Raw genomic sequence first — 26,878 nt, 5'->3', positions numbered from 1 at the left:
TGATTCAAATATTGGGAAAGCAGTGAGAGTTTGAGTAAAATTAGTGATGAGATATCGTAAAAATCCATGATATTGCACAATAACCGTCAAGGTGTGCTAGTTTGGTAGTGTTATTGAAGGCGGGTGTCCGTATGACGCACGTCGGTTCTTCCAAAAGTTCGCAGAAAAGTCGAAGTGGATGGTCCTGCATCACGTACGTGTGGTTATAAGTATCGGAAAAGGTGTTAGTAATCTATTACTAGTTCGGAATAGTCGGAATTGCGGTTGGTGTGTGAAGGAGTGTGAGCTTAAAAGCGATGAAAATGAGCATGGAGGAGTGAAGCAGTGAATCCTGTCACGTCCGTGTGCGTATTTAGAGAGGGGAAGCACCGCATTTGCGAGGATATGTGCTAGGACTGTTAGGGTTGGTGGCACCGTCGGCATCGCCGTCCACGTGAGCGTCTCGTCGAAGCTGGTGCCGACTTCGGCTCTAGAGTGTGGCGTTTTCGAGTCCGTAGTGTCAGTTGAGTTGGGTTTCAGTGTGTTCGCGGCTGTCGAGCCAGTAGCACGCATGAGAGAGCGTTTGCGTTATCATGAGAGTGTCCCGCGTTCGCGTTCTCGAGTCGCGGCTGCCGTGGCGGCTGGCGGCACCGTCCCGGTAGAGAGTGACAGTGAGTGCGACATAATGTCCCAGTCATGGTGAAGGCGCTGTTCCTGGGGCTGTTAGCTGCAACGATGTGTGGTTTCGCCCGCGCCGCCCCCGCGCCCGCTCCCCAGCCAGATCTTCCCGCGACGGCGACGCCGCCGCCCCCAGCGCCCCCGCAGCCCCAGCCCCCCTTCGAGGACCCGGCGGCCCGCAGCGAGCGCAGCACCAACCTCTCGCACGTCACCGGCACCGCCAGAAAGATCCAGATGTTCATCAAGAACCGCCACCTGCAGCTGCTCCCCGACGGCACCGTCAACGGCACCACCGACGACACCAGTGCTTACAGTGAGTCGCACCCCATGCACCCTCCACCGGGTGCCGGGCCGCTTAGCGGGTTCAGCGGCACGGCACCCACGACTACGCGCTCGAATTAGTCTACGACGCTCTCCCGGCATCGGCTATTACAAGCAGGTGCTAAAATAAGCGCGACCTATGGCGACGAGACCATCCACGAGGTGATGCGGTCCGTATTACGTCCAGGTCGCTCAGGTACCGCGAACTGGACAACTGGACGTTGCGATGCGATGCAAAGCGACGCGGTGCGACCATGCGATTTGACCAATAAACCAAATCATCACCGCTCAGACTATACCTCACTAGGTCACCGGATTTATTTCCATACACCTTACACATGTACGCTGGTGGCGCTCGACAAAAAACACCAAACAATTAAATATTTACTTCTAAACTCCATTCACAAACATTAAAAATAACAAAATCAATTTGTTGCAGTATCATTATGTCTTCTATTTAAAAAAATGGACAAAGTAACCAAAAAACCTGGATATTTTTTACATGATCCGCAAAATGCATTGCCATTATTTTGTATTGACCAGTTACGGAAGCTATTAATAAAATGAAATTTTTAACGAGAAAGCAAATTAATGCTTTTTTTGGTAATGGATACCTTTTAAGCTTAATACAGGCCAATTTTCAAATTGCTACATGTTAATTAATTTTTTCGTGTTCTCTTAAAGAAGTAAATTTATTTCAATTTTTAGAGGATGTTTAATCCTTAATAATTAATCATAAATGGGTGGGCTGGAATTTTTTTAATTGCATTACAGAATATTTTAATATAGATTCATGTTTCTTCCGTTAAATCCAAATTTGTAACAATATAAAAAACTTGATTGACAATGGTTCTTTTTCCTCCTTTTTATACGTTCCTTTAACTTTACTCGACCTACTCTGGACAACAATCCAGTCACCGTTTTACATTTTTTGTAATTTCAGCGAGAACTGCTTTTTGGATTGAGCTTCCTAGTTATAATAATTATACGATAATGGTATCAGCAAAATTCGAATGAGTGATCAGGTTTTTTTCCTCACATAATGCATAGAACTTGCATCTTCCAGTTCAAATCATTTTTTAAGTTTACCTACCATAATTTGAAGTAGTTAAATTTTTTTTTGTTTTAAAGTATATATTCTATTTTATTATTAAACCAAAATCTTTTTTCTTTCTTTTTTTCTCTTTTACTATATCTTTAAAAAAATTCCGGATATTTTGGCCCACCTGTGTAGACACGCCATTTGTAATAAAAAAATATATAAAATTACATTTTTTGTATATATTATTTTGTATTTAAAAATGCGTTATTAGTTTTTTATTATTATATGCACGTTTTAAAATTACTCATCAATAATTCACAAAATTGCCTACTCTAATCAGTTAAAAGTTAATCTAAAGATCCCATCATAAAGGTAAAATAAACGTTTACAAAACGAATAGCATTTTTAAAAAAATTTCGGATACTTTTGGCCATCCCGTTAACAAAAATATCGGTAACGCTTTTATGTCACTGTATTTTTTTAGTTTATTTTCTACGTTTATATTTACTATTTTTTAAATCTGTTTCTTTTTTTATTATGGCATGCATGTTTTACCGTTTCTCGTTAATAGTACATAAAATTGCCTGCGCTAATTAATTGAAAATTAATCTCAAAGTTGCATATTTACTGGAGGAATGTTTATAAAATTTTTTGCTTTATAATTCCTAGAGAAATTCAATTCTTAATGATTGCTAAAATAGTACGAACAAAATTTTTTGAAAACAAATCAAAAAATCCAAAATTGGCAGAAACGTAGCTGAAAAATGAAAAATGTGTCATAATTTGACAAAAATACAGACATACGAAAGCACCTACGAAACAATTGGCACGTTACTTTTTCCTAATCCAAATGAATTAAGCAGTTTTGAGTAAACGGTTATTACTGACGTTAAGACGGAAAATTCCACACCGGTCCAAGCCACGCAACTTTCCCCTACTTCTGTAAAAAATGCTTTGGACTTTCAAAAATAGCTCAAATGGAGGACAAAAGTTCTTATTGTGGGCAATATTTCGGCGATGTTAAAAAACGTGACTAATGTGAGATGAGTGTTTATCCGAAAATTGGTTTTTTAATAAAAAAATTGGGTACCCGTGGTATCGAAAATCCTTTTGGCGTTTTGAACTCGGATGACCCAATCAAATTCTTGTTTATTGAGCTGTTGCTAATCGAGATCTCGTTCCCTTGAGCGATCCGAAAATGCACTGTTGGCACTGCTCCTCATTTTTGGCCAACCCACCCCATCAATTTGAGAAATCCAGTTATTACCAGTAATTCAATCAAATCAAAGATATGGGGTGGTCTTAAACATTCAAGAGCGATTATCTGATTTATATAACGTGGACACGCAACTCGATTACGGGATTAGTTCCGAGATGGATTGAAATAATTGTCAAATGAAGAAATTGAGCTAAGTGTCTAATTTTGATTACAACGGGGCCGAATGATTTGTTGTTGACGTAACAGTCGGCCGGTTGTCAAAGCACTTCTGCGTTTTATTGTGTCTGTACAAAACGGTAATGTTTTTAACAGCGGGCTTGTGTTTTAGTGCCGTATTGATGTATTACAGTCTAATTGCTTACAGGAGGAATTCTCTGGGATGGTATATTTAACCATCAGTTTACAGATTAATTTGCCTAGTTCAACAATAGAAACACTAACATCACTGTTCAATTAGTAAGAGTTTCAACTCACAAGACGCAGCGATTTGTTTTATGCTCTGGTCCTAATATAAGCGTTAAAACTTCGAATGCAGTGGACAGAGTCCTGACCTGCAGGTTCTGCAGCCTCAGAATTTTATGTCCCGTTCAAGAGGAAATAATTAACTCGCAGGTTAATTAGTTTGATGGTTGTCGTGGAAGCTTAAGGTATCAATTAAATTTGTCATGTATTTTTTGCGATTGAAACAAAGTTTGGGCGATTTGAATGGAGCGGATTGGTTTTGTTTCTTTGAATCGTTATACAGTGAACAGTTTTGAAAGGTTTGTGACCGCGTTGCTAATTTTGAGGGACAAAAAGGTACATTTCCATTGACTGCACGGTCAGTATTATAAGATCGCGACTCGATTAAAAACTCGGTAAACCGGCCGGACATACTTTTACCTTGCACTGCCCTAACGTGCTATTCGTACCGAAAATTGAATTTTTCAATTATCTGTCTCACAATGGCCGAAATTCGTAAAACACCGATATAACGGTTCATTTCGGTAATTCGGCGACCGTGCACTTGCTTTTAAAAGGAAGAAAGGATTCGACTTAAGGGCATCGAATATTTCAAGTGAAAGTTGACCGGAATCACTATTATTTTGTCAAAACTGAACTATAATCATTTTTGATCGAGATCCACTGTTTACTTAAACAAAACACTTATCTTATACATCATCCTAAATTAGATAATGTAATCGTAACGTAAATTGAGTTGAATGCATTATAAAGACTCGGTTTCATTAGGAGGACGTGCGCTCTTTCTACATTACAATAGATCATCACAAAGATCCTGCGAGGTGACAAAACTTGAATAATGTAACTTGCTGTTAACACATTTTCTCTATTGTTGCACAAAAATTTCTTTGGCAAATAATCGTCGCTGCATTTTTCTATTTTTACTGACGTAAGTGGTGCCAAGAGAATAAAAAATCCCAACTTTTGACTTTGATGAATCGTATTTATCTTTAATGTTTGTGCTCTAATTTTCTAATATCATTACGGACGCATACAAAATGAGTGTCTTGTGTATTTTTGACAGGCGTTTGGATAAGCGCTGCTCGAAGGGCCGTGCGAGTACTTAGAGCAGTGACATGTAATGAATGATGACCATATATTAGTGAGTTGATTGTCTGGACCTCCGGGTGTTCTTAATCTTGAGCTGTAACGTCATTTCTGATCACTTCCACCCTTCAAATGCCAGCATGCGGCCCAGCGTTGTTTGATTACGATTTGTCTGAATAGTTTTTGACTTGTTACATAACTGGATACAGATCAATAATTACACACCGCAAATTAACAGAGTGCCGAAAGCCTCTGGCAGAGCAAGAAATGAATATCTTCAAGAATGTGGTAATTAAAGAGATTAATAGAATTTGGAACGGTTCCAACTCCGTTTTGATGACTTTATACCATTGTATTAATTAAAAAGTCGAATTTTTTCCGTCTGGACGTTGATATCTCTTTCGGTGGTGCGATATGATGGATTACACTCGGTACGTTTCTCCTTTTAATTAACCTCTTGGAAGCATCGGTTGGGCGGACATTAATTTCTTAGCCCACCAATTGATGTATTTATTTCTTTTCCTAACCGGCACTAAATCACCACGGACAAAAGGAAAAATCGACTGGTCAAAACGATGGAAATAACATTTAGCGCAAACGCGGGACCTAAATATCTTTACACTTTCCGGCGTTAGTCATTTTGACTCGTGCAAACTAATAGGAAAAGAAGTTTTACAAATAAGTTGAACTTAGATAAAACTATTTCAAAGTTCAAAGCTCTCTTATATAATAGGTAAATAAAATAAATTTAATCAGTTAAATAAACCAACTATAAATAGTCCCCAATTTTTAAATTCGTAACATTGATAACTAGGAAATTTTTCCGCGACTCCCAACCAATTAATTAAATTTTCAGTAGCCAAACGGGGTAAACGTGAAAGCTGCTCTAGTTCTACTTAGGGGATATTTACGACTGTGTACTTACTGAGCATTATCTTTCATGACCGGTTGTCTGTGTCAGCACCAGACTGTTAAAACAACCCTCGCTCTATCCGATACTATCACCAAACAACCGTGATTTATACGCATTTGGAAAATTTTGTTTTCAATTGGCAAAAAATCGACGATATCGTAATATTTGGTCAGAATAAACAAATTATCGGTTGTACTTTTCCTAAAATTGCTGCAATAATAATACATATCAAAACACTTGAAGACGTGACACAAAAATAGTTTCGATTAGATCGCAAACGCGCCAGGAATACGAATCCTTCGTGGATAGTAAGTACCGCGAAGTTATGGCTGGGTTGCGGTCGCAATTTCCGAAATATTTGAATAAAGTACGTTTCGCTTCCATATTGGCCGACCAACGTACCGATTGATTAAAATTCCCGAAGGTCTTCCTTTCATTGTGTTATTTGTCTCGCTCGTTACGAAACGTTTAACCCTCTTGATTTGGCTCGTTTCGTAACATTGTGGTCGCTCTAACCCAATGCCAATACCGAATCAGATAAGACCGACGATCCCTCTCTCCGTTTGTCAAATTGGAAAGTAATTAGTTCCTTCTATCATCGTTAATCTGATCTGTATTGAAAAAGCCGTGTCATTGACTCTTTCGTTTATTATATGTGCAGCGCAAATGATTGTCAAGGCCAATGAGCGCGTAATCTCCCGAAATTTTCGGCAAGTCAAATTCGGTTAAAGGGGCTGTTTAGAGCCGGTTGCGCCGGCACGTGATGTGTGGAAAGCCTGCTAGTGCACATTTTGAATGACGTCCGGTACCACGTGCATGGCCGGGTAATTGCTTCCATCAGTGGAACCACTGCGAACCCTGAGGCTCTCATCTCATTTCGTCAGCACTTCCATTCGGATTTTTGCTGTCTAATCCTCCGACGATAATTTATGGAAATTGCGCGAAATCACAATAGGTGCGCAATCTAGGACAAAGTTTATTGCTTTGTTTTAACTATTTATCTTTGTGGACGGAAACCGGACTACGTTCCATTCATTATTTATCCTTTCTGCCGATATTAACAACTACAACCTTTCGGACACCTCGCCACAGCGACACCTAGGATAATTTATGCAGAGACGATTCTATTATATATTCAAATGACAGGCTAATAAACCAATAAACAATAACGAGCCGATTTTACTATCGCCCGATCTTTATTCACATTCCACATATATTACACTCGTTAATCTGACCCAAAATTTCGGTTTTCGACATAAAGCTGCGAGCTTTTACCAATTACCTACCAAACAACTACTTAGGGGAGCGTAGGGCAGATTTGCACCCCTTTTCGAATAAACGATACTGAGGTAAGCTGCCCCTAAAGTGTGGAATAAAATTCATAATTTTTGAGACATTTTTGAAAAAACTTCATAAAAGTTTTGATAATTTGTATTTTAGTGGGTAAAAATATATACAGGGTGCTGCATTTTTGAGAAAATAATTTTGTTCAAGACCGCATTCTGCTATCGTCTTTTGTGGTGGATTATAAAAAGTTAGCGAAATCTTCCATATTATAAAAGATACACATTTGAAATAGACAGTAATCACTTTTTTACAGAGAATTTAATAATGTTATCAGCGTTTTTTTTTAACCTTTCGTTTAGCTGTAATAACATAAAGCTTAATTTTTTTAAATAGGAATCATAGGCGGCTGTGATATTTTTGAAAAGCTTATTTTTTTCTGATTTAATATGTCTATTTGTGTAATACGTTATTTATAAATATTTAAAAAAATATTTTGGTTTTTCTTTATAGTAGGCCATGAAAAAATTTTAGATTTTCAATTAAAACTATAAAAAATGTATTACCCAACTAATATGTATAATTTAAAGATATTTTATAAACACTAGTTAATTAAAAAAAACATAATAAATTACTATTAGATCAAATTTTTGCGATTAGTTGTTTTACTTTAATGACCGTTTATAAAATTTTATGTGAAATAATTTTTCCACGGCCAACTACTTTTAAATATTTTAAATATATTTTTTATCAAAAGTATATGAAAATATCAAAATGTATTTATATTGTTTTCAATTCAGAAAAAAATAAGCTTTACAAAAATGTCATAGCCAACTATGATTCCTATTTAAAAAAATACAACTTTATGTTATTACAGTTGAACGAATAATTAAAAAAGAACCGCTGATGACATTATTAAATTTTCTGCAAAAAAGAGTTTTTATTGTCTTTGTTTCAAATGTGTATCTTTTATAATGAGGAAAATATGATTTTTTTTAAGATTTTTGTCAACTTTTTTGTTTATAAGTCGAAAACAAAAGACGATAGCGGGATGCGGTTTTCACCAAAATTATTTTCTGAAAAAACTGACCCGAGAATGTGTCACTCGTTTTTCTCTAAGTTTCGGAGATCCAAAATGCAGCACCCTGACACATATCTGGAACGCTTTGGGATAGCGATTTCAGTTTTATTTCCCAGAGAAAAGGTTGAAAGTTACTCCTGTCTAGAAAAATTAAAAATAAACGATCAACCAAAAAATCAATTACACCCTAAATAACCAAAGTAGTACAAGTCGAAACAATCTTTTGATAAAACAAATATGGAGTTTTGACATAATGGTAGTAATCAAACTCGCTCCCAATTGTTTTGTAAACGGATCCGATTTCTAAAAATTTAGACACCCTCTCTAACCTATTACTTTGTAGGTGCTTTACAAGAGAAATTAAGTAGATCAGTACGAACTGACACGAAATTAATTTCAAAGTAACAATGAATTGTATTTGATTTAACAAAAAAGTTGTTTATTATGGACGTGAAATTGATTTTTTCTAATTGATATTTAAAAATTCTCTATTACTATGTTTTTTAAAATAATTACTTGAAATTGGCAAGAATTTATTCGTCTCTTCGAAATCAAAAACTGAAATCTCTGTCACTGCGTTCCAAAATTGCTTTTACTTGAATTATTAATATTTATTTTTTTAACGCTTTTTTGTACAAAGCAACATTTTGGCGTCGCTTGTTTTACAATAACATAGGAAATGATAATTTATTACGGCGACTTAATATTGATTAATTAATGCATTAATTAATTTTAATTATAAGGAATTGTAGAAACATTCTGAAAAAAATCACGTGCATAAATAAAAATACGATATAAAGTGCCTATTTAGTATCAAACGCTGAATTCCGTACGACTATTAATTTTTGAGCTACTTTAGCCGAGTGTATTAGAAATGATAACCCGATGAGTTATAATTTGATTTTGAAATGAGTGGACGAAACGGTGATCTTGATCACGTTTGGTTGATTTTTTGGAGAGGTCCGGCCGAAATTTTGTCTTTGTTCTAGAGTATTATTAAGCTAGCCACGCTCACATTACCATAGATGCAATAAATAGTATTGAAAACGCTATAAATTAGATCTTCACTAAGCTTTGAGGAGGACCGATACCTACCACAGTTTCGATACCTGCTCCGATTATATTTATTTCCATACCATGTACCTTGTTAACTTGTAATTTATAAATTTACATCTTATTGAAGAATAAAAAATAGATTAATATTTAAATGATCGGGAAACTGTGATTTATACGCTGAAAAGCTGAAAAACTAACTATCAATTAATTAGATTTGTGACACATGCCAGCAATTCTTGTTTCGTAACCGTGCAAAATATTGCATAATTTGGCAATGTATCAGACGCCTATTTTGATTAAAAATCCGCCGACACAAAAAATCCATCATTCTTTAAATCGGCTGAATTCTATGAAGTAGCACCAAAGCTCCACATGATTTTCCGCATGTTTAACGTCATGCTGCGTTAATATTTCTCTCTGGAAGCTAATGACTTCATAATAGCACGCTCTTAATTAGAGGAAAAGATGTCGAAAATTTCCTAGATATCGGTTTTTGATACGTCCATATAAGTCGCACCTTGGACACTTGGTGAAATAATCTTGATAAGGCGAGAATAAATTGGAAATAGTTTATTAACTAACTCTTCAATAAATTATCAACCGGACACAACCGTAAACAGGCCACTGCTGTTATTTATCAAAATAACCGTTTTCGAAATTTTTCCAAAAATGATAAACTAATCAGCTCATGATTTATTGAATTATTTTTTTCACAAAAGGAGGAAGTTTCAAAAATGTGTCGAGTGAATCAGGGATTCGGTTTCAAAGCGCCGCCTTTGACGCACTAGAAAAACACTGAAACTCGATCGCTTTACATTTGTTGGCGACTGTACCCTCCAATCCAAAATTTTTAAAAATTGGAAATTGCCAGGAAAGATACTCCGCCGTTTTGAGGTTATCACGGCTTTATTTATTTAGCAGGTATTTTAGATTACAAAAGAATGACAAGTCTTGTAATTAACAAGCAAGTAATAGCAGACCCAACACTTGATTTAAACTAGCACATCGTCTGCTGGAAGCAGATATCGTTTTTCATTATAATATTGCAATTACGCAAGACAGTACATCTTTGTACTATTATCGTCTTTTTCGCATAGAAAATTTTGAAAATCATTACGAGTGATAAGGAGCTTTTAGAGGGTAACGACCGATACGACGCTAATTTGACAATAATGGAAAAAGTACCTGCAATATTTTGATACAGTCTGTCTAAATGTCTGTCAAGGTCGTTTAGCATTTACATGATCAGTTGGTGGTCTTTTACGAAGAGTAGTATCGTTAAGACTAGTTTTTTTCGTCGAATTTGCATGTCAAACCTGTAGCTATTCTGCTCTAGTGCCAAACTTCGGCAACCCACGTACTGCTTAATTCAAATCTCTTTAAATTTAATAATGCGGTTGGAGAGGAGATTTCAAGCTCGATTTCAGACCCTTGGCAGGTTCGCAAAAAGACGTTTAAAACAATAGGCCCCAAATCGCAGCGATTCGAATCGATATCGCGTGTTTATGACAGATTATTAATTTAACAACAGGAAGTCTCGTCATACATTTTAATCTCCTGAAAAAGACAATAATTAATTTGACATTTGAACTCTTCCTTAACACGAACCAATTCGAATGATTGATGCGGTTGTTACAACAAACGTAATTACCCAATCGGATTATTTTCGCACGGGCCACGAAACCCATTCTGGTGCCAATTCATGTTTAGAGTAAACAAATTTTATGAATTTTTAAATATTCAGACGACTCGAGCCATTAACACCTGTTCGGATGGTCTTTTTTAAACTTGTGTCTTCCTATTCGGGAACAGATGATGTATTTAAAGCCCAAACAATGTGACGTAACGGAATTACTGCCAAAATTTTTATTACGACCCACAGAAAAGCGTCTCGAGGATAATTATTTAGCACAAGAGTAAACAATTGTTGTTATTGAATGGATAAATCATTATTATTATTCAATAAGTGATTGATTTATTACATAATTTGCTGATAATTATTATCCTAATACCAGTTTTTACAAGGATGTGAAACATTGTAACCAATTATGGCGATTAGAATTTCCTAAACAAATTTCATTATTTTAATGCCCACTTAATTAACTCAAATGGTGTTAACTTTATGAATTTTGTGAAAGCGTGGTACAAGTTTTGCCAATTTTTTCAACGAAAAATATCATTCGCGGCTTAATGCGAGTCAATGAACTCGCCAATTTTCTAAAATCCTCAACCGAAAAATGCTATTTTTAATACCCGGTAAAGAATGACACAAATCTTACCTTGGGCCTCAAATTTGGCCAAAATAGCGGGCAAAATGTACCGAGCGCGAGCTTTTTCATTTAATCCAGATCGCCAAGGCTGTCCACGCATATTTTGCCAAGAAAAAGCTAATTAATTGATTGCTGATTACCGGTTAGGCATCGCAAAAGGCGAACGCTTAATTACATTAATTATCAAAAATTGCAAATTTCATTATGAATCATGCTTATCATCGGATTACAAAAATTTTACTACACTATAATTGCAATTTTATTGTGTGCTAACCGCAAGTTGTAATTGTTCGAGTATTTATTTGACAAAAGTGATGGTAAAAATTAATTGCCTTTTAGCATCGGATAGTTTTTCCGCTTATAATGGGCTGTTAACGCAAATATTTGTTTAAGCCTGACGAGTGGATAAATATGCGCAATTGCAATAAATTTCGATTTGTTTCGAATTTGTAATTGAAATCGATCACTTTCGCAAGTTAGGTGAAAAAGTGGTTCGTATAAATCTCGGCGGACTACCGGACGCAAACCGTTCTTCTTCTGAGCGAAAACCGCCGGTTTGAGCAAAATCTAATCGAATTTCAGCGAATTATGTAAATGGAACAGAACTATTTCGGGTGAGTTCACGTTCCTGTTTCTATTTTGATCAAGTAAAATAAATTTATTTTAGAGAAGTACAATATTATGTATTACGGTATAAGTGCGAGCGTGAATATCTTGGCACTGAATAAGTGTCTGGGACGCACTCGAAAAAATCAAATTTGATCCACTCGGGCTCAATTCGACTAAATCTGGATCGAAGTCTGTCAGTTCGCGCCTACCTCATGGGTGCGCTTGCTTTCAACAAGTTTTTCATATCACCAGCTGGTTTCCATTTTTCTTTACTTACTGACATAACTTGGATGTTCACACATGACCCCCAATGAAGGTTAAATGAACTATTTCGAAAGCCCCTCGAAAATCGCTTAATACGGCCGCTCGCTTTTTGCATACGTAATCGGCCCGCAAACGAGTTCCTCAATCAGATACTACGATAATGTCATTCGTGTAAATTACGCGCTTTATGGCGTTATTATGACAATCGGCGCTCAAATTACTAATCAAATTGCCACTCTTCTCATTAAAACTTTCAACACTTCAGGTGCTTGTAGAAGGGAGCCTTAACATCTCGACATCACTACAACTAGCGTTCCATGTGTAGACTTAATATTATGTGCATTCGTAACTCCAAGACCAAACTTTTATGTTAATTGCTTCAATTAACCATCAATGAACCGAAAAAACTAATTTCTACTGTAAACTCACACCTGGGCCATCTCTATCTTGATCATAATTGTATTCATTAGCTGCTCGCTTTCTCAGGGCTTGGGCCTAGCTACATTTTGTCGTGCATTTTGCACGAGGCCGTTACAAAATATCGCCCAAATGTTTCGTCTCGCTTATTTTTAAATCCTGGAGTTGTGATATAAAACAGCTTAATATGTGTTTGCCACGTGTTCCCGTGCAAGCCCCATTGTTATTGGCTTGATTATTGACCCGTGCCAAAAAAGCGCAGTTCCAAAATTGTAGGGCTAACTTATTTTTGGCAGTGCAAACCGCAACTCATTCATTTTCTTTTGGTTATCTGCGGTCAAGAATGAGCGTTTGAAAAGGTCAGTCAACTAGCAATTTTTGAAAACGGACTGTAAGGTGATTGGACAATTGGGATTAAGAGGACATTTCCTAGAATTTTAATTGGTAAAAAATAAAGTAGTTAGTTTGATTAATTAATGTAAATTAAGAGTTGTAAGTAATTTATCGCATACGAAGTTGCTCGGAAAGTGTCCAAACATTTGTTGTTTATTATGAAAGTGGTGACGTTTGCTTGTAATCTAAATAGGACCAACGATTCTTAATTTCTTCCGGTTAGATTTTTTCCAATAGTGCGCTTGATAATTTATAGACAGCACGTGTGAATCGGGTTCATTATATTCTTGTTAAAATTTCGGACATTTGCATGGCTAATTTCTTGGACACATTGGGAATTGGGGGACTTCTGGCCAGTGGATTAGAACCGCGACGGTTTAATTGAGCTGACACCAGCGCGGATTTGTGGAAACTTTGACCCAGATTAACGAATTCATTCCGTTTCGTGGCCGTCGCAGGTGTCGTATGAACTTGACTCGATTTTTCGAAAATCGCCGATTTGCATTTTTCCAATAAATTATTATTTATTCAAGGTTTTCGCCGTGTCTACGTGCGGTTTCTCTAGTAGTCCGTAATTGTAACACGCAGTGGCGTATTCAGCATTTAAGTCTACATTAAGCAAATCCCTACAAATACAATAAATGTGGGTGTATCCAAAAATATTTGTAATGAATAATGAAAAATATTTTTGTGCATTTTTGGTGCGATTTCGTGCGCCCCCACTAAAAGTGCATAACAATTATTATCGTCAGAAAGCGCGAATAAACAGTTATGACGTATGCATCTGTTGATTGTAACTATCTGCTGAATGGCTGGCCTTCCATTGCGTAATACGTACGAAATTGCACGAGATTACCATGCAAAAAGCCGGTTTGTTATACGAGACAGAACTCACGTAGCTTGCCAATTTTCTAATTCATAGCGTCTGAATCATGTTCGATCTATCACATTTGTAGCACTTTGACCGCTAAATTCAGCGAACTGAGAGGAGATTCTGGGACTGTTTTACACTCATTGAGGATTCCCTCCAGCTCGCTTCTTGTAGAAAAGTCTAGTTGAGTACAGCTGGACTAAATAGATTTCATAATATCAGAAGTGAACTCATGAACAGGATCAAGGTTCTGCACATGTTTTAAATTACGCACGGATTATCTAATTCTAGTCGCATCCGTTAAAATACCGTAACGGCAGTTCTTTACGCCAGAACTAAAATAAATTTATCTCGCGGTTATCACTTTGTTGTTATTTTAGGAGTACTCGCCTCATATCAATTATTGTGGCAATTTTCGAGTAGAATGAACCGAAATATTTGTTTATCTTCTAATCTTCCGCTGAGATTATGTAAATCGTAATGACGACACTCGAACGAGTTGTTTGGACCACCCGTGGCAATTTTTTACTTTATTGATAAATTTCGTTTTTATTTGTTATAATTTCAAGAATCATTGTGTGTAATAGGCCCGGTGAGAGGAGCACCGTTAAGGCTTTTAATGGTTGGTTGTCGGGCGAATTCGCTCCGGCAATCGAAAAATAAAATCGGGTCTAGAAACACGTGGTGCTAACGTAACATGCAGTTAGTAAGGTAATCCAGCGTTAAATATATGAATATTAGGTAACAGCACAATAAGAGCAAAATTAAAGACGACGACTGAAAATTCTATAAATAGTCCGAAGTCATTATCTATGCAGAATGTTTTAAAATTAGCAACTGAACAAGACGCGTGGAGTTGTCTGTGTTATGTCTGAACGCAACTTAGACAATTTCTATTAGAATTCGACGGACGATATTTATGAATGAATAAAAATGCTAAAAATAACCGGCGATTATGGTTATATAACCACTATTTAAGCGCGGTGCAATTTGTTTGCTCATTATATCAGCCGCTAAAGCCGGAAAAATAACCATTTATGTACAAGGTGCAATGACTAAAGAGGTCAAAGAAACGTTCAATAAACCGTGAAATAATGCAGATACACCGGCGTCAAGTTCACTATCACATTTTTCGGGACTTACGGCTGGTGAACTAGGCGAATTTTGCGACTTATGCCGTAATGAGACAAAGCGAAATAAAAGAGTGTGGCGGTGCAGGAAATAATTTTGGCCGGCCACCACGAGCACGCAATCTGCAAGTTGTGTAAAATTTTCCTAAAATGCCGGTTCGGTTTTACGGGTTAATGTTTCGCCACGGAACTTTTCGCTCGAGTGGTCATTTTTAGTGCAGCTGCAATCGAAAAGTTATGCTCAAAATCGGGGCTTTATCCGAATCGGATCAGCTCCTCATTTACATATAATTATTTAAATTATAGTCAATACTCAAATAGTGCGCCTTCCGACTGACATATTTAAAACGTAGATAAGAAAAATATATTATCCGTCGAGCAAACCCGTTTGTTTAGAAAGTATGAATGAGTGCGATCGGTACGATTTTAATAGAAAAAGAACCTGTGGGAATGTGGAAAGCGCATAAAGAGGAAACAATTGTACGCATTTAAAAAGGGCAATACCCTGACGCATTACGCAAAAATGTCATTTCGTTAAATATGTAGGAAGGGAGAAAAAATAACTTCGCATTCTCATAGTCATTTTCCTGTAACCGTGCCAACTTGCTCTCCAAATGTTGCAAACGGGCATATTTGCCTTCTTAACTATTAATTCAAATCATTTTAAGACAACACATTCGCAGACCTATAAATAAACAATGCATCGATTTCGTGGGACCGACAAACTCATTCCATTTGGACACGGACCAAGTCAGCTGATTGCGATTTATATCACCTTTATTTCAGCCGAAACTTTGCAATAATTACTATAAATTTTCATTTCTAAATCGACACTGTGATGGGTGGTCGCCAGATGAATACCGCAATTGTCCGCTTTTTTCCGCATAATTAGACCGCTTTATCTAATGAAACTTGAATAAACACTGACACCCGACGGCAATTTGCCCCAAAGTTCATCAGCGCAAAATTAGAAATTTCACCAACCCCGACCCAACCCACACTGGCCTTCGCAAAATATGTACATTTTTATGACCAAAATGAATAACGCAGACGACAAAACCTCAAAACTACGAGAAATGCTCTGCTACAGCATTTTTTTAATAATACAGATTCTTACAAAACTAGTCCTTCTAGAATCTGTAGATGACTAGAATTACATATAACTTACAATGGCTCACAAGATCATAATAATCCAAGACTGTGTAAAATATATCGGAACAGCTAGAAGTTTTAAAATAAATATAGAAACAAATATAAAATTTCTTTTGAGGGCAAAGTAGAAACATACCCCAACTCACATTTCTCAATTTTCTGAAAGAAAAAACTTGATTATTTTTTTGATTTCTAATCGATATCGTTACTGGTCTGAAAATTCACGGGAAATTCAAAAGACCAAAATTGTGGAGTTTCGAATAAATCGATCCATTTTTTTCATTTTTCAAAAGTTCTAAACCTGGCAAAGTGAAAATTGTAACACATTACACGAAGTTTACAATAAAGTTTATTAGTTTTTTGGTATCTCTTATACACTTGTACAGGATTAGTCTAGTCTGATAAACATATTTATTTATTATTAAATGTTTTATTTGTTTCTCTATGTACAGGGTAACCCAGGAATAAGTATTAGGTCTATAACTTTTTTGACATTTGAAATATCACTAAGTCGTTGTTATTATCCGATAGATCTACTTGAAAAGTCAAAAAATATTTTTATTATACACAGAGTGTTGTATACAGAATAGTGAACCAAAATAAAATTGTTTTAAATGGGACTGTCTGTATATTTTTGCATAATTATATTCTACGTGAAAAAAGCTGGAATTTGGAATGAATTGTTTCAATTTTGGGACCGGTTTATAGAAAAATCGGAGACTTTTCTATTTGGACATAAAAAACCATACAAAACTCAAGTTTATACGTGTATACGGTCTGTATGTGAACAAAAAAATATTCACTCTCTTTCATTCTATGGTCCTTGAGCTTTAATAACAGGGACATTTTTTAAGATGGTAGCATTACAAAATGACAGTAACAGCTGACTGATGTAAACAATAACACAATTACAAAGTAAACGTTACAATTGCATGATTAACTTATCACGTGGCCAAATTGAACAAATGTGATTGGTCCATTCGCGTTGTTAACTTTTACCAACGAATTAAATTTTAACAAAGTTTTCTATAAACCGATCCTAGGAGACACAGGCATTTTTTCCTTGAAGTGTAGCCATTTTCACAATGATAACAGAAAAAGCAAAAGATAATTATTATTATGTTTAAAAAATAATAGGTATTTCAAAATTTGCTATTCGTCAAACAACTTTTACATCTATTTTTATTAAACTAAACCTACATCGTACAAATTTTTAAGTTTACTTTCATTCTAAGTTTACACCGGAAGGCGATGAAACATGAAAAAAAATTAATTTGAAAAAAAAAAAATTTAAATTGTTTCAATCGTTTCATTCGTTTTTCGATAGAAACAATTCTTCTACTTTTAAAAATCTTTGCAGATCCCAAGACTTATCCCTTTTTCTATTCTATTACGTTAATTTGAGAATTCTCAGTTTACAGTCTATAGATGGTACAGAATACATATAACTAAATATGTAACAACTTTCAATGGCTCAAAAAATCATGATTATGACAATATAAATCATCTAAGACTGTGTAAAATATTTATATAGAACACTTAGTTACGGTTTATAACCGGAACAGCTAGAAGTTTTAAAATAAATATTGGAACAAAATTTTCATTGAAGTTTTCTTTAACACATTTTTAGGGCAAAGTAGCAACATTTTCTAACTCACATTTAGCAGTTTTCTAGAAGAAAAAAACTTGATTAATTTTTTAATTTTTCAACAATATCGTTACTGAAGGTCTGTTTTAAAACATAAAATTCAAATGACCAAAAATATGATTACGCTTGAATTGTTTCAAATTAAGAGACACAGGCATTATTTCCCATGAAGTGTAGTCATTTTCCTAATGAATGATACAGAGGCACTTGTGTTGGGGTCTCCAAGAGTTCCCAAAACTCGATAGGTGCATATTAAATCATTCACAACAAAAAAAGCAAAACTCCTACTTATTTTTTTAAATTAATTTTTAGCGTACAAGTACATTTTGAAGTTTAACTTCTTTTTTTACACTGAAAAACATGAAAAAACTAATTTGAAAAAAGTATTTTCAAATTGTTCCAGTCATTCCATTAATTTTTCGATAAAAAAAAATTTCTACCTTTAAATTTTCTTTCAAATCCTCAAGACTGTAATAAAGCCTGGAAGAATTTTATCATGTAAAAAAAATTAAAATAGTTGAAATAATAATAATTTTGCAGCCACGCGGTATGAATTTGAATATGATTAAAAAGCATTAAATGAAAACGCATTTAAACTTTTAACGCTGAATTATAAAGATTTTCTTTACTTTACTTTATTTACTACATATTGTTTTTCAAAAATTAGAATCTGAAACTTTTTAAAAAGTAATTTTTTTTGTTAGGAGAATCGCTGAATCCGCTGCTGGAAAAGTATCCGAGACGCGTTAATTTTGGCCTGTGGTTGCCTTAGTGCCAGTAGATTTGGTGTCACCTTGCGCAAACAGAAATTACAGAATCAGTGGAGCTTGTAGGAAAAAATCATGCATCCACTTTCAGTAATTCGTTGTTTATTTTGTTTGTTGGCTCATTATTTAAGCCGAAGCTTCGTTTAAAGTTGCTTTGTGGCAGCCACATCAAGCGCTCGAAATTCCCCTATTTACATTGTAGCCCCGCGGTTTCTGTTTTTCTTCCTGTTGTTGGATAAATTTCTAAAAATTTGTGCTTGAAAACGGTGAAACGTGCCACTTTCTTTCTTGGCGGACTGTATAAAATATTTACTTACAGGCTCATAAATCGGAAATTTTCTCTTATGTAAGTGCGTGCGGTGATGGACAAGTTTGATGAGGCGACTGGGAGAGTAGCTAGGGTTACAACGGTGTTAAGTAAAGTATTTGTTCGGCGGGTTTTTAGCCGATAAATAACATTCATGCTGACAATAAAGTACCGTGGTATTAGTTTATAGGGATGGCTCTATTCTTAATAATTATTTTTATTGTCTGAAAATCCACTCGGATGGAATCGTCGCTTCGGCATATTTTATTTTTAACAGAAGAACAAATCGGTTTAGAATTACCACTGCAAGTGCTGGGGGCGCAGCGTGATGCACGGTATATGTCACTGACAACAGATATATGTATACTTACTGTCATTTATATGTAAAACACAATCTTTTATTCGAGTCATTATTCACATTTCGGGAATAACTCTACTTAGGGCCCTTGTATTTTTTAAATTAACGATTTATTTATTGCATTGCTTTGTCGAACGATTTCGACCGCTTGACAGATACATTGCTATAATTCTTGTCCTGCCGAACCTTGCGTGAGAACGCACTTGTGCAACGCTTCTTTTCGGAAAATCATTTTGGCCCCCTTTCTAACCAAATAAAACTTTTATTATTTGACGAAATCTGCTCGCGGCTGATGAAAATTTTACAACCGCCTTTAATGAGTCCATTAAATAAAAAAATGATCCTCGTTATCGTCGCATCCATTCTTAGCAACCCACTGTACAGAGACGTTTAACACTTACTGTACTTTTATTAAATAATTTGAAATGCAAATCGCGATTTTACTGCTACAGAATAACATAAATCACGATGAGTTATGTCGATCTTTCCTCAATAAAAGCGATTTTTCGAGTCGCTGGTCATCAGAAGTAATATTAATCTGCAACCCGCCTCGAATTTGTGGAACTTGTGGAAATTTCGAAAAGCGCGAACGTGATTTATAGTGTAAACTGGAGCAAGATATGATGCAATTTAGAGTAAAGTCCGTTTCATTGTTGAAAACTAGGGCCAGGAATAGCCGTCCCGATTATTTGGCCTTTGTCGAATTCTAATAAAAGCGCATTTTTGGTTCGGAGCGTGGCTAAGTGCACAGGTATTTTCGCGAAAGACTTAGCATGAAAGAAAATGTGTTCCGGGTTGGCCAGTCTTCAAGTCTCCCTGAAGTCTTTCGGTGCTTTATGCCATGAAATGTCACTGTATGACAATACGAGATGCCGTAACCCAAAATAAGCTCGATTGGCAATTTCTCGCATTCATAAGGAAATTTGCAAAATTCGTTAAATGTCAAAGATCGGGCTATTAGAGTTTTGGCCGCGACTGTTACTGTGTCAATTGGTATAAACACGAATGGGGTCCTCTGTGTTTTCTCCGACAATTAACTTTTTATTAGTCTTTCCTTTAATTAGATTTTATGGGCGTTTTCATTACAATACTTGAAATTTTGGTACAAATAATTACCGAGTTGTTTGTTTTTGTGTTTTTAATTTTATGGCGGCTGAATATATAAGTGCAATAGACTCGTCTTTGCTTGATTAGCGTCGGGGGCAATTAAGTGCAAGTGCAGAAATTCTGCCAAAATTCGTTGTGATCGGAGATATCGGTGCGTAAAACCTCCCGTTAATTGAAAATAAGGTTTAATCTGTCGGGCTGGCAATTATGAAGGAGCTTTTTATTTTGCCTGTCTGGTTTAATCAGTTTATCGCTGCGATCTAATAACTGGAAATCATCAAATAATAGCCAATATTTGAGGTGCTTTTCGCTGAAATATAACCGACAATTATCGGTTTTATTGCTTTCTAATAACAGCTCTAGCTCTGATTCCCCGTGATCATGATCGTTTGTCTTGCAAACAAGTCGGTTCATTTCCCAATCTAACCGTAGCCTTGTAACTCCAGCAACAATCACTCAATTTGATCCTAATTAAAGCGTTTTTTTCCAGCCATTTTGCAAAGGACCACGGTTGGCATTGGCCAAATGAAAATCCAAGGAGTAGCCACTTGTCAGTATTTATGCATGGATAGTTGCGGATTGCTCTACGGATCGGTAAGTTATTTTCGAAGCTTTACTCACTTTCACTCATTGTTCGAGATATTGAGACCTTAATTTCTAAAACGTAATCAACTGAAGCATGGATTACTAAACGGTTGTTTAATGCCACGTTAACCCACAACCCCTGCGAAAAGCTTACTTTCGCGCTTTGCACGCCTGACTTGTTGCTTCCGTTCAAAACCACCGGAAAATAATTGCATTTTGATCGACAACCCAGACCGAAATTAGCTCGTTTCGCAAAACACCAGTGAATGACAAAATAACAGTAAAGAGAATAAATATAAGTTATTATGCAAATCCGGTTTTAATTATTGCCTGTTAATTTCTTTGACAACAATTACCTTCACGTTGGATTTTTTTGGTGTTGGTCTTAAAAAAAATAAAAATAAATATTGTGAGATTGAACCTAGATTCACTAGGTGCCATTTTCGATATTTTTAGTGTCTGTGGACTCGGGTTAAAATAAAACGGTGCTTTAGCTGTGCAAATTTTCTCACATTATTTGCAATTTGCGAATGTGTGCCAATGACAAGTCCGTGTCTCAGTGATTGAGATAAATATTTAAATATAACGTTGAGTTGAATTTCGTTTTGGATGTGTTCGTTGGGTTGAGCTGAATGAATTTTCGGATAATGGGAGATATGAATGCAGTATTGTGTGTGATAAGGGACAGATAAGGTGGAGGCGATAAACAAGCCAATCTTCAACTACTATCAATATAGTTAGTGTTGAAAAAAAAGTGCGAACCTGATTCTTTGTTGCGGCACTCATTTGTTTTATTGTTAGATACGAGGTACAATTGAGGCCATGCGCCATGTTTATTGTTTTGTATTTGAAAATATTCCACGCAACCTCGATTTACACCAATTTCGTCGATTTTCGTTGAATCAAGTCGTGTCTGGTGGCGTGGATTTACCCAAATCGTTTAGTTTGGGCCAAAGGAATTGATGAATGATGTAAATATTTTCTAAGTACGTGTAATACGTCCGCTACTGGATAATTTCTAGCCAACCACAACTTCCACAAACAGATTTAAAAGTGGCGAATATATTTGATAGTGTAAACAGAAAGCTCATTGCTCTGGTGACTTGCGTTAACTGGCGGTGTCAACGCGTTTTCGAGCTAGAAAAGGAAGAAACGCGTCAAATTGATAAAAAGTTTCGTTTACTGTTCGCGCTTTTATGAGTTATAAACTAGATCCGTTTGCCAAATGCGGTTTTTTGAGTCGATTTGCACGACTGAAATTGGTTCAATGAATTCGATGAAGGCAGTAAAATTCCCAATCATGTCGAGGTGGTTCGACAGTACAAAGCACCAAATTCAGTTGTTGAGGGGCGGCTTATCTGCGCTATCTTAATGCCGGCAATAATTACTTGTGGGATTGATTAGGGGGCGGAAGGGTTGTTGGGTTATCTTAACAGGACGCCATGTAAAGGCGCCAACTATTTCACTCAATTCTTTAATTTGTTGGAGCTGGCTTGTCGTCTTAATTACCAATTAATTAGCTCGGATTAACTTATTTTAGCAATTACGCCAGCAAACGGAATGATTTATTGACGCCACTTGAAAAAGCGTGCCCACAATCCTCCTCAAGTGCCTTGCTTTGTGTCAATTATCACCTCCTACTACCTCAAATCACTTCAAGTGGATTTTTTTGTGCGGACTTGAGAGACTCTTCTTTCTAAACATTTACACGAATTACACGAGCGTGTTGTAATTTTTAGGTTCACAAGTCAGAAACACGCTTTATCAAGTCATTAATAATTACATTTTTTACTTACGAAAATAAATACACGCCCAACATTAAAGACAGTTTAGTCTACACAATATTTAAATAATCACACCCAGATTTATTACCTTATTTTATTCCCCTTTTTATTAACAACCCGGCATTCCATTTACCTCATTAATTGCCGGATAAAACCACGGAATCCACTGTTTCTCCAGATTTATTGTCTAATTTAATTACCCAAAAATATGGGTCAAGGTAACAATATACAGTTACCGTGATCACTGAATCAAATTCGCTTTAATTTAACCCAACTAAACAATAGAAATTTCCGGTTTCCGCAAATGTTCCAGTTCGAAACTGAAAGTCAATATTAGGCAACACATGAGTCAAATCAAAAAATAAAAGAATAACATAAAATGTCGTTAATAATAGAAAGTGGATTATCTGCAATCGATCCGGTACACTATCGGTTTTTTACAATTATCATTACGCCGAGATCTATCAATAATTAAAACAGTTTCCAGGCAAAACTGGTTTAAAATTGGGAACTAGAGAACTAGGAAGCGTCCGGGTTCTTAAACCGGGAAGAATGTGTCGCGTCAGCGCGTACCAATTGTGTACCTAGTTGTTTGGATCTAACCCCTATCGATTTCTCATTGACACAGAATATGAACAACGGATGATTCCAATAAATATGCATATCCTTTTGGCTTCTGGTTGTTACACCGTGATAAGCGGATTGTCAAAGAAACTTGTTAGGGGACTTAAATATTATAATTTACATGAAATGAGCATTAGCTCGTGTTTGTTTTGCGGACTAGGCAAATCTGATAGTGTTGATGGCTCAGACAGAACAAAACAAATCTCTGTTTTGTATATCGCTTGATCTGGATTGATCATTTTTGAGATGAGATTTTTCGGCGGCAAATTAAGCCGTTGCCACCTAACCGATAGCTTTTACGACATCTCGCTCAACGATGCGCTAGAAATGCCTTTTACACGCTTATAAATACAAATATTTATGGGTTATTGGTAAAAAGGAGTGCTGTAATTGGAAACGATTTGAAATTTAAATTCGAAATTACTCTTTAAATCCGTTTGCCTACTAGACAGCTCACTTTTATAATAAATTACACTTTTGAGCGCAATTTATTCGCCATTCAATCTAGGCAATTTTGTTGCTGCAACTGCATTTTGTTTACTTAAATTTACAAGACGCATCGCGCATAAAATACCAATAATTGCAAAATTATTCCGCTCGGACGGCGAAAAAACCAAATTATTAATCGCCGGGAAACTATTTTAAATATTTATCAATTTCCCCACAGGATCGCCGATGAAAACAGGTTTGCCAAACTTTTACTTCCGTTTACAATACCCGATTTTTATAGCATCGCGAAGGGTCGTCTTATTTATTTTGCAGCGATTACACTGCTATTGCGGTAGTTTGCTATCCTTGGAGCTCGACATCTTTTTTACGCGCCGATTGCGTCGCACCTGCAGACGTGTTTTACTAAATAACATTATAATAGAGAAATGTATGCGTATTATAGGTTTTTAAGCAGCTTGTTTTACCGGAATTGCAACAGCACACAGTAATTATGTTTGATTTTGCCCTCATGCTTATTATCTCGCCGTGCGTTTCTAAAAAAATCGCTGCCAGACAAATTTATAATTATTTTTAACGATTACAACTGGAACTGCCAAAATTTTCACTCTAGCAACATTCCGAGAATTCCCGATTGCCACAGGCGAGGAAGTAGTTGTCTAGGCTTGAGTATTTTTGAATGTTTACTGATACCCAACAACATTTATGATACTTGTTGGAATATAAATGAATACCGGTACAATTTGACGCAACTTTGGGATATTCCAGCTTTGAAAACACTTGGAGACAGTCGTAAATGCTCCAATTATGAGAACATACACTGTAATTGAGTTGTATTTATTTGACCGAGTTTTCAATAATAGAAAAATTAGTCATACAGAGTGCATTACCCAACGCAATTCAGGAATTTTCTATGCTCTGGTAAAAATTCGTGTCACGATTTTTGATTAGTTTTTTCGAGAACGTAAAAATCGCCTAAAATGCCCAAATTATGGAAATTGATTAACTCCCCACTGTGAATATTTATGCCGCTCGTTCAACACGCCCTAAGGGCAAAATAAACGAGCTTTTTATTTATTTCTTCTCATGTTTTTTCACTAACGATAACTTATTTCGTAATCCACTATAGTGTAAATTCATTGAAAACAAATACATGTTTTGGCTCCACCTATCACAAAAAACTCTTTTATGGTTTGTCCACTTCAAAGTAAATAACCAATGGTGTCGCCCGAATTTAGCTTTTTTCATCACGCTTACGTGGTTATTGGTCTATTCGAGAGACTTTGCACTGGTTTTAGGGCTGGCTGCGAAACCAGAATCCAACCAATTAAAAATACAAGACAAAATCATGAATATTAAAATTTTGAAGTTTCCTGTTGAAATAACTGTAATGAGATTTTTCGCGTGGGTTGTTGACGATAATTGACAAGTTTGTGAATGAATGCTAACAAAATAGGGTTATTTTGTTAGTAAAGTCTTGTTTTGCAAATGGGTGCTTTACATTATAAGCCACAATCAAATAGTTGTGCTAATACCTTGAATCTGATTTTAATTATTGTTGCTGTAGTTCGAGACTTTACATTGGTTTTAGGGCTGGCTGCAAAACTGGAACCCAGCCAATTAAAAATACAAGAGAAAGCCATTAATATTAAAATTTTCAAATTTTCTGTTCTGTTTTCTACAAGTGATAGAATTGTTAAATAACTGTAATCTCGTTTGGTTGTGATTTTAAAATTTAAATGAGATTATAAGCCAAATGTTTGTTTGCGTTTTCTAAACAATTAGCAGTAGAATACTACCTAATAAAATAGCGTTATTTTGCTAATCTGTTATAATTTTTACATAAAATGAGTTGTTTATAAGCAATAATTAAACGATTGTTCTAATATCCTGAATCTGATTTTAATTATTATTAGTCAGCCAATTAAAAATGCAAGAAACCATGAATACTAAAATTTTCAAATTTTCTGTTCTATCAATGATGGAAACAATTGATATAATTGTGAAATGTAACTAGAATCTCGTTTATTTAAATGATTGTTGTGTGAATTTGTAGCAGAGCTTGTAATTTAGCGATTTCTAAACAATTAGCAATAGATGTGGTTTATGTCTTCCTTTGTGATTGCGGTGTAAAATGAGAGATTTCCCAGTAAGGTAAAGCGTTGTTATTTTTGTTTGCAGAGAGAATTCGGAGATGAATGCATATTCAACGAAACGATTGAGCAACACCATTACAATACCTACTCATCTAGTAAGTACTCCAACGAAAGGAGGACCTTGTACCTGGCTTTAAATCGGCGAGGACAGCCGCGAAAAGTCCAATTGCGAGCGCGCCAACAACTGGGAAGACTTTCTTCGTACACCCGCGTGCTGACGCGGACCGTGGCCCCGGAGCGGGCCGAGGAGCTGCACCCGGTGCGGCACCACGGGCACCTGTGCGCCACCCCCAGCCCCCTGGACGGGGGGCACCCGCCGGCCCCCAGCGACCCTCCGCGCTGCCGGAAGCGGCGAAAGCGGAAGAAGAAAAAGCGAAAATGCCCCCCCGACGCCGAACCCGACACCGAACTGTGCCACAAAAGACATAACACGTCGAACCATCGAAAACTCCAACCCACCAGGTTAGTGAAGAAATGTGAGAATGAAGACAGTGACGAGTGCCAAAGAGATGTGACTGTTAATAAAAAGAAACACAAGACTAGTGATAAAAATTTAGGCCCCAAAAAGAAGAAGAACAGTAAAAAAGGTGCGAAAAAAAGACACCACGTGGTCACAAGCACGGAGGCCCCGACGACCGACGACGACTACGGCCTGGACTCCACCACCCACTGGGACTGGGAGGACTCCACGGCCCTCCCGGACGTCTCCATGTCCCTCCCGGGCGGCCCCACCCCCGCCCAACCCGACTGACTCGCTCCGGCGTCCTCTAGCGCCCCTTTTCCTCCTCCTTTATTTATTTGTAATATTTATTGTATCTTGAACATTGTACATAATTATATAAATAAGTGAAATATACCTCGCTATCAA

General features: G+C 36.4%; 1 protein-coding gene across 1 annotated transcript; it reads left to right on the top strand.

Moving 5' to 3' along the window:
• Positions 1 to 156: 156 nt before the first annotated feature.
• bnl (branchless) lies at positions 157 to 26,878 on the top strand. Its single transcript, XM_008200838.3, has 3 exons — positions 157 to 970; positions 20,905 to 21,008; positions 26,036 to 26,878. The coding sequence occupies exons 1-3, from the start codon at positions 676 to 678 to the stop codon at positions 26,759 to 26,761; spliced, it is 1,125 nt and encodes a 374-aa protein (XP_008199060.2). The 5' UTR covers positions 157 to 675; the 3' UTR covers positions 26,762 to 26,878.

This window comes from Tribolium castaneum, chromosome 10, assembly GCF_031307605.1.
Source record: "Tribolium castaneum strain GA2 chromosome 10, icTriCast1.1, whole genome shotgun sequence".
In the NCBI taxonomy this organism is placed as follows: domain Eukaryota; kingdom Metazoa; phylum Arthropoda; class Insecta; order Coleoptera; family Tenebrionidae; genus Tribolium; species Tribolium castaneum.
Note: the sequence above shows the minus strand (reverse complement) of the source record. Positions and strands in the feature narration are given on the sequence as shown.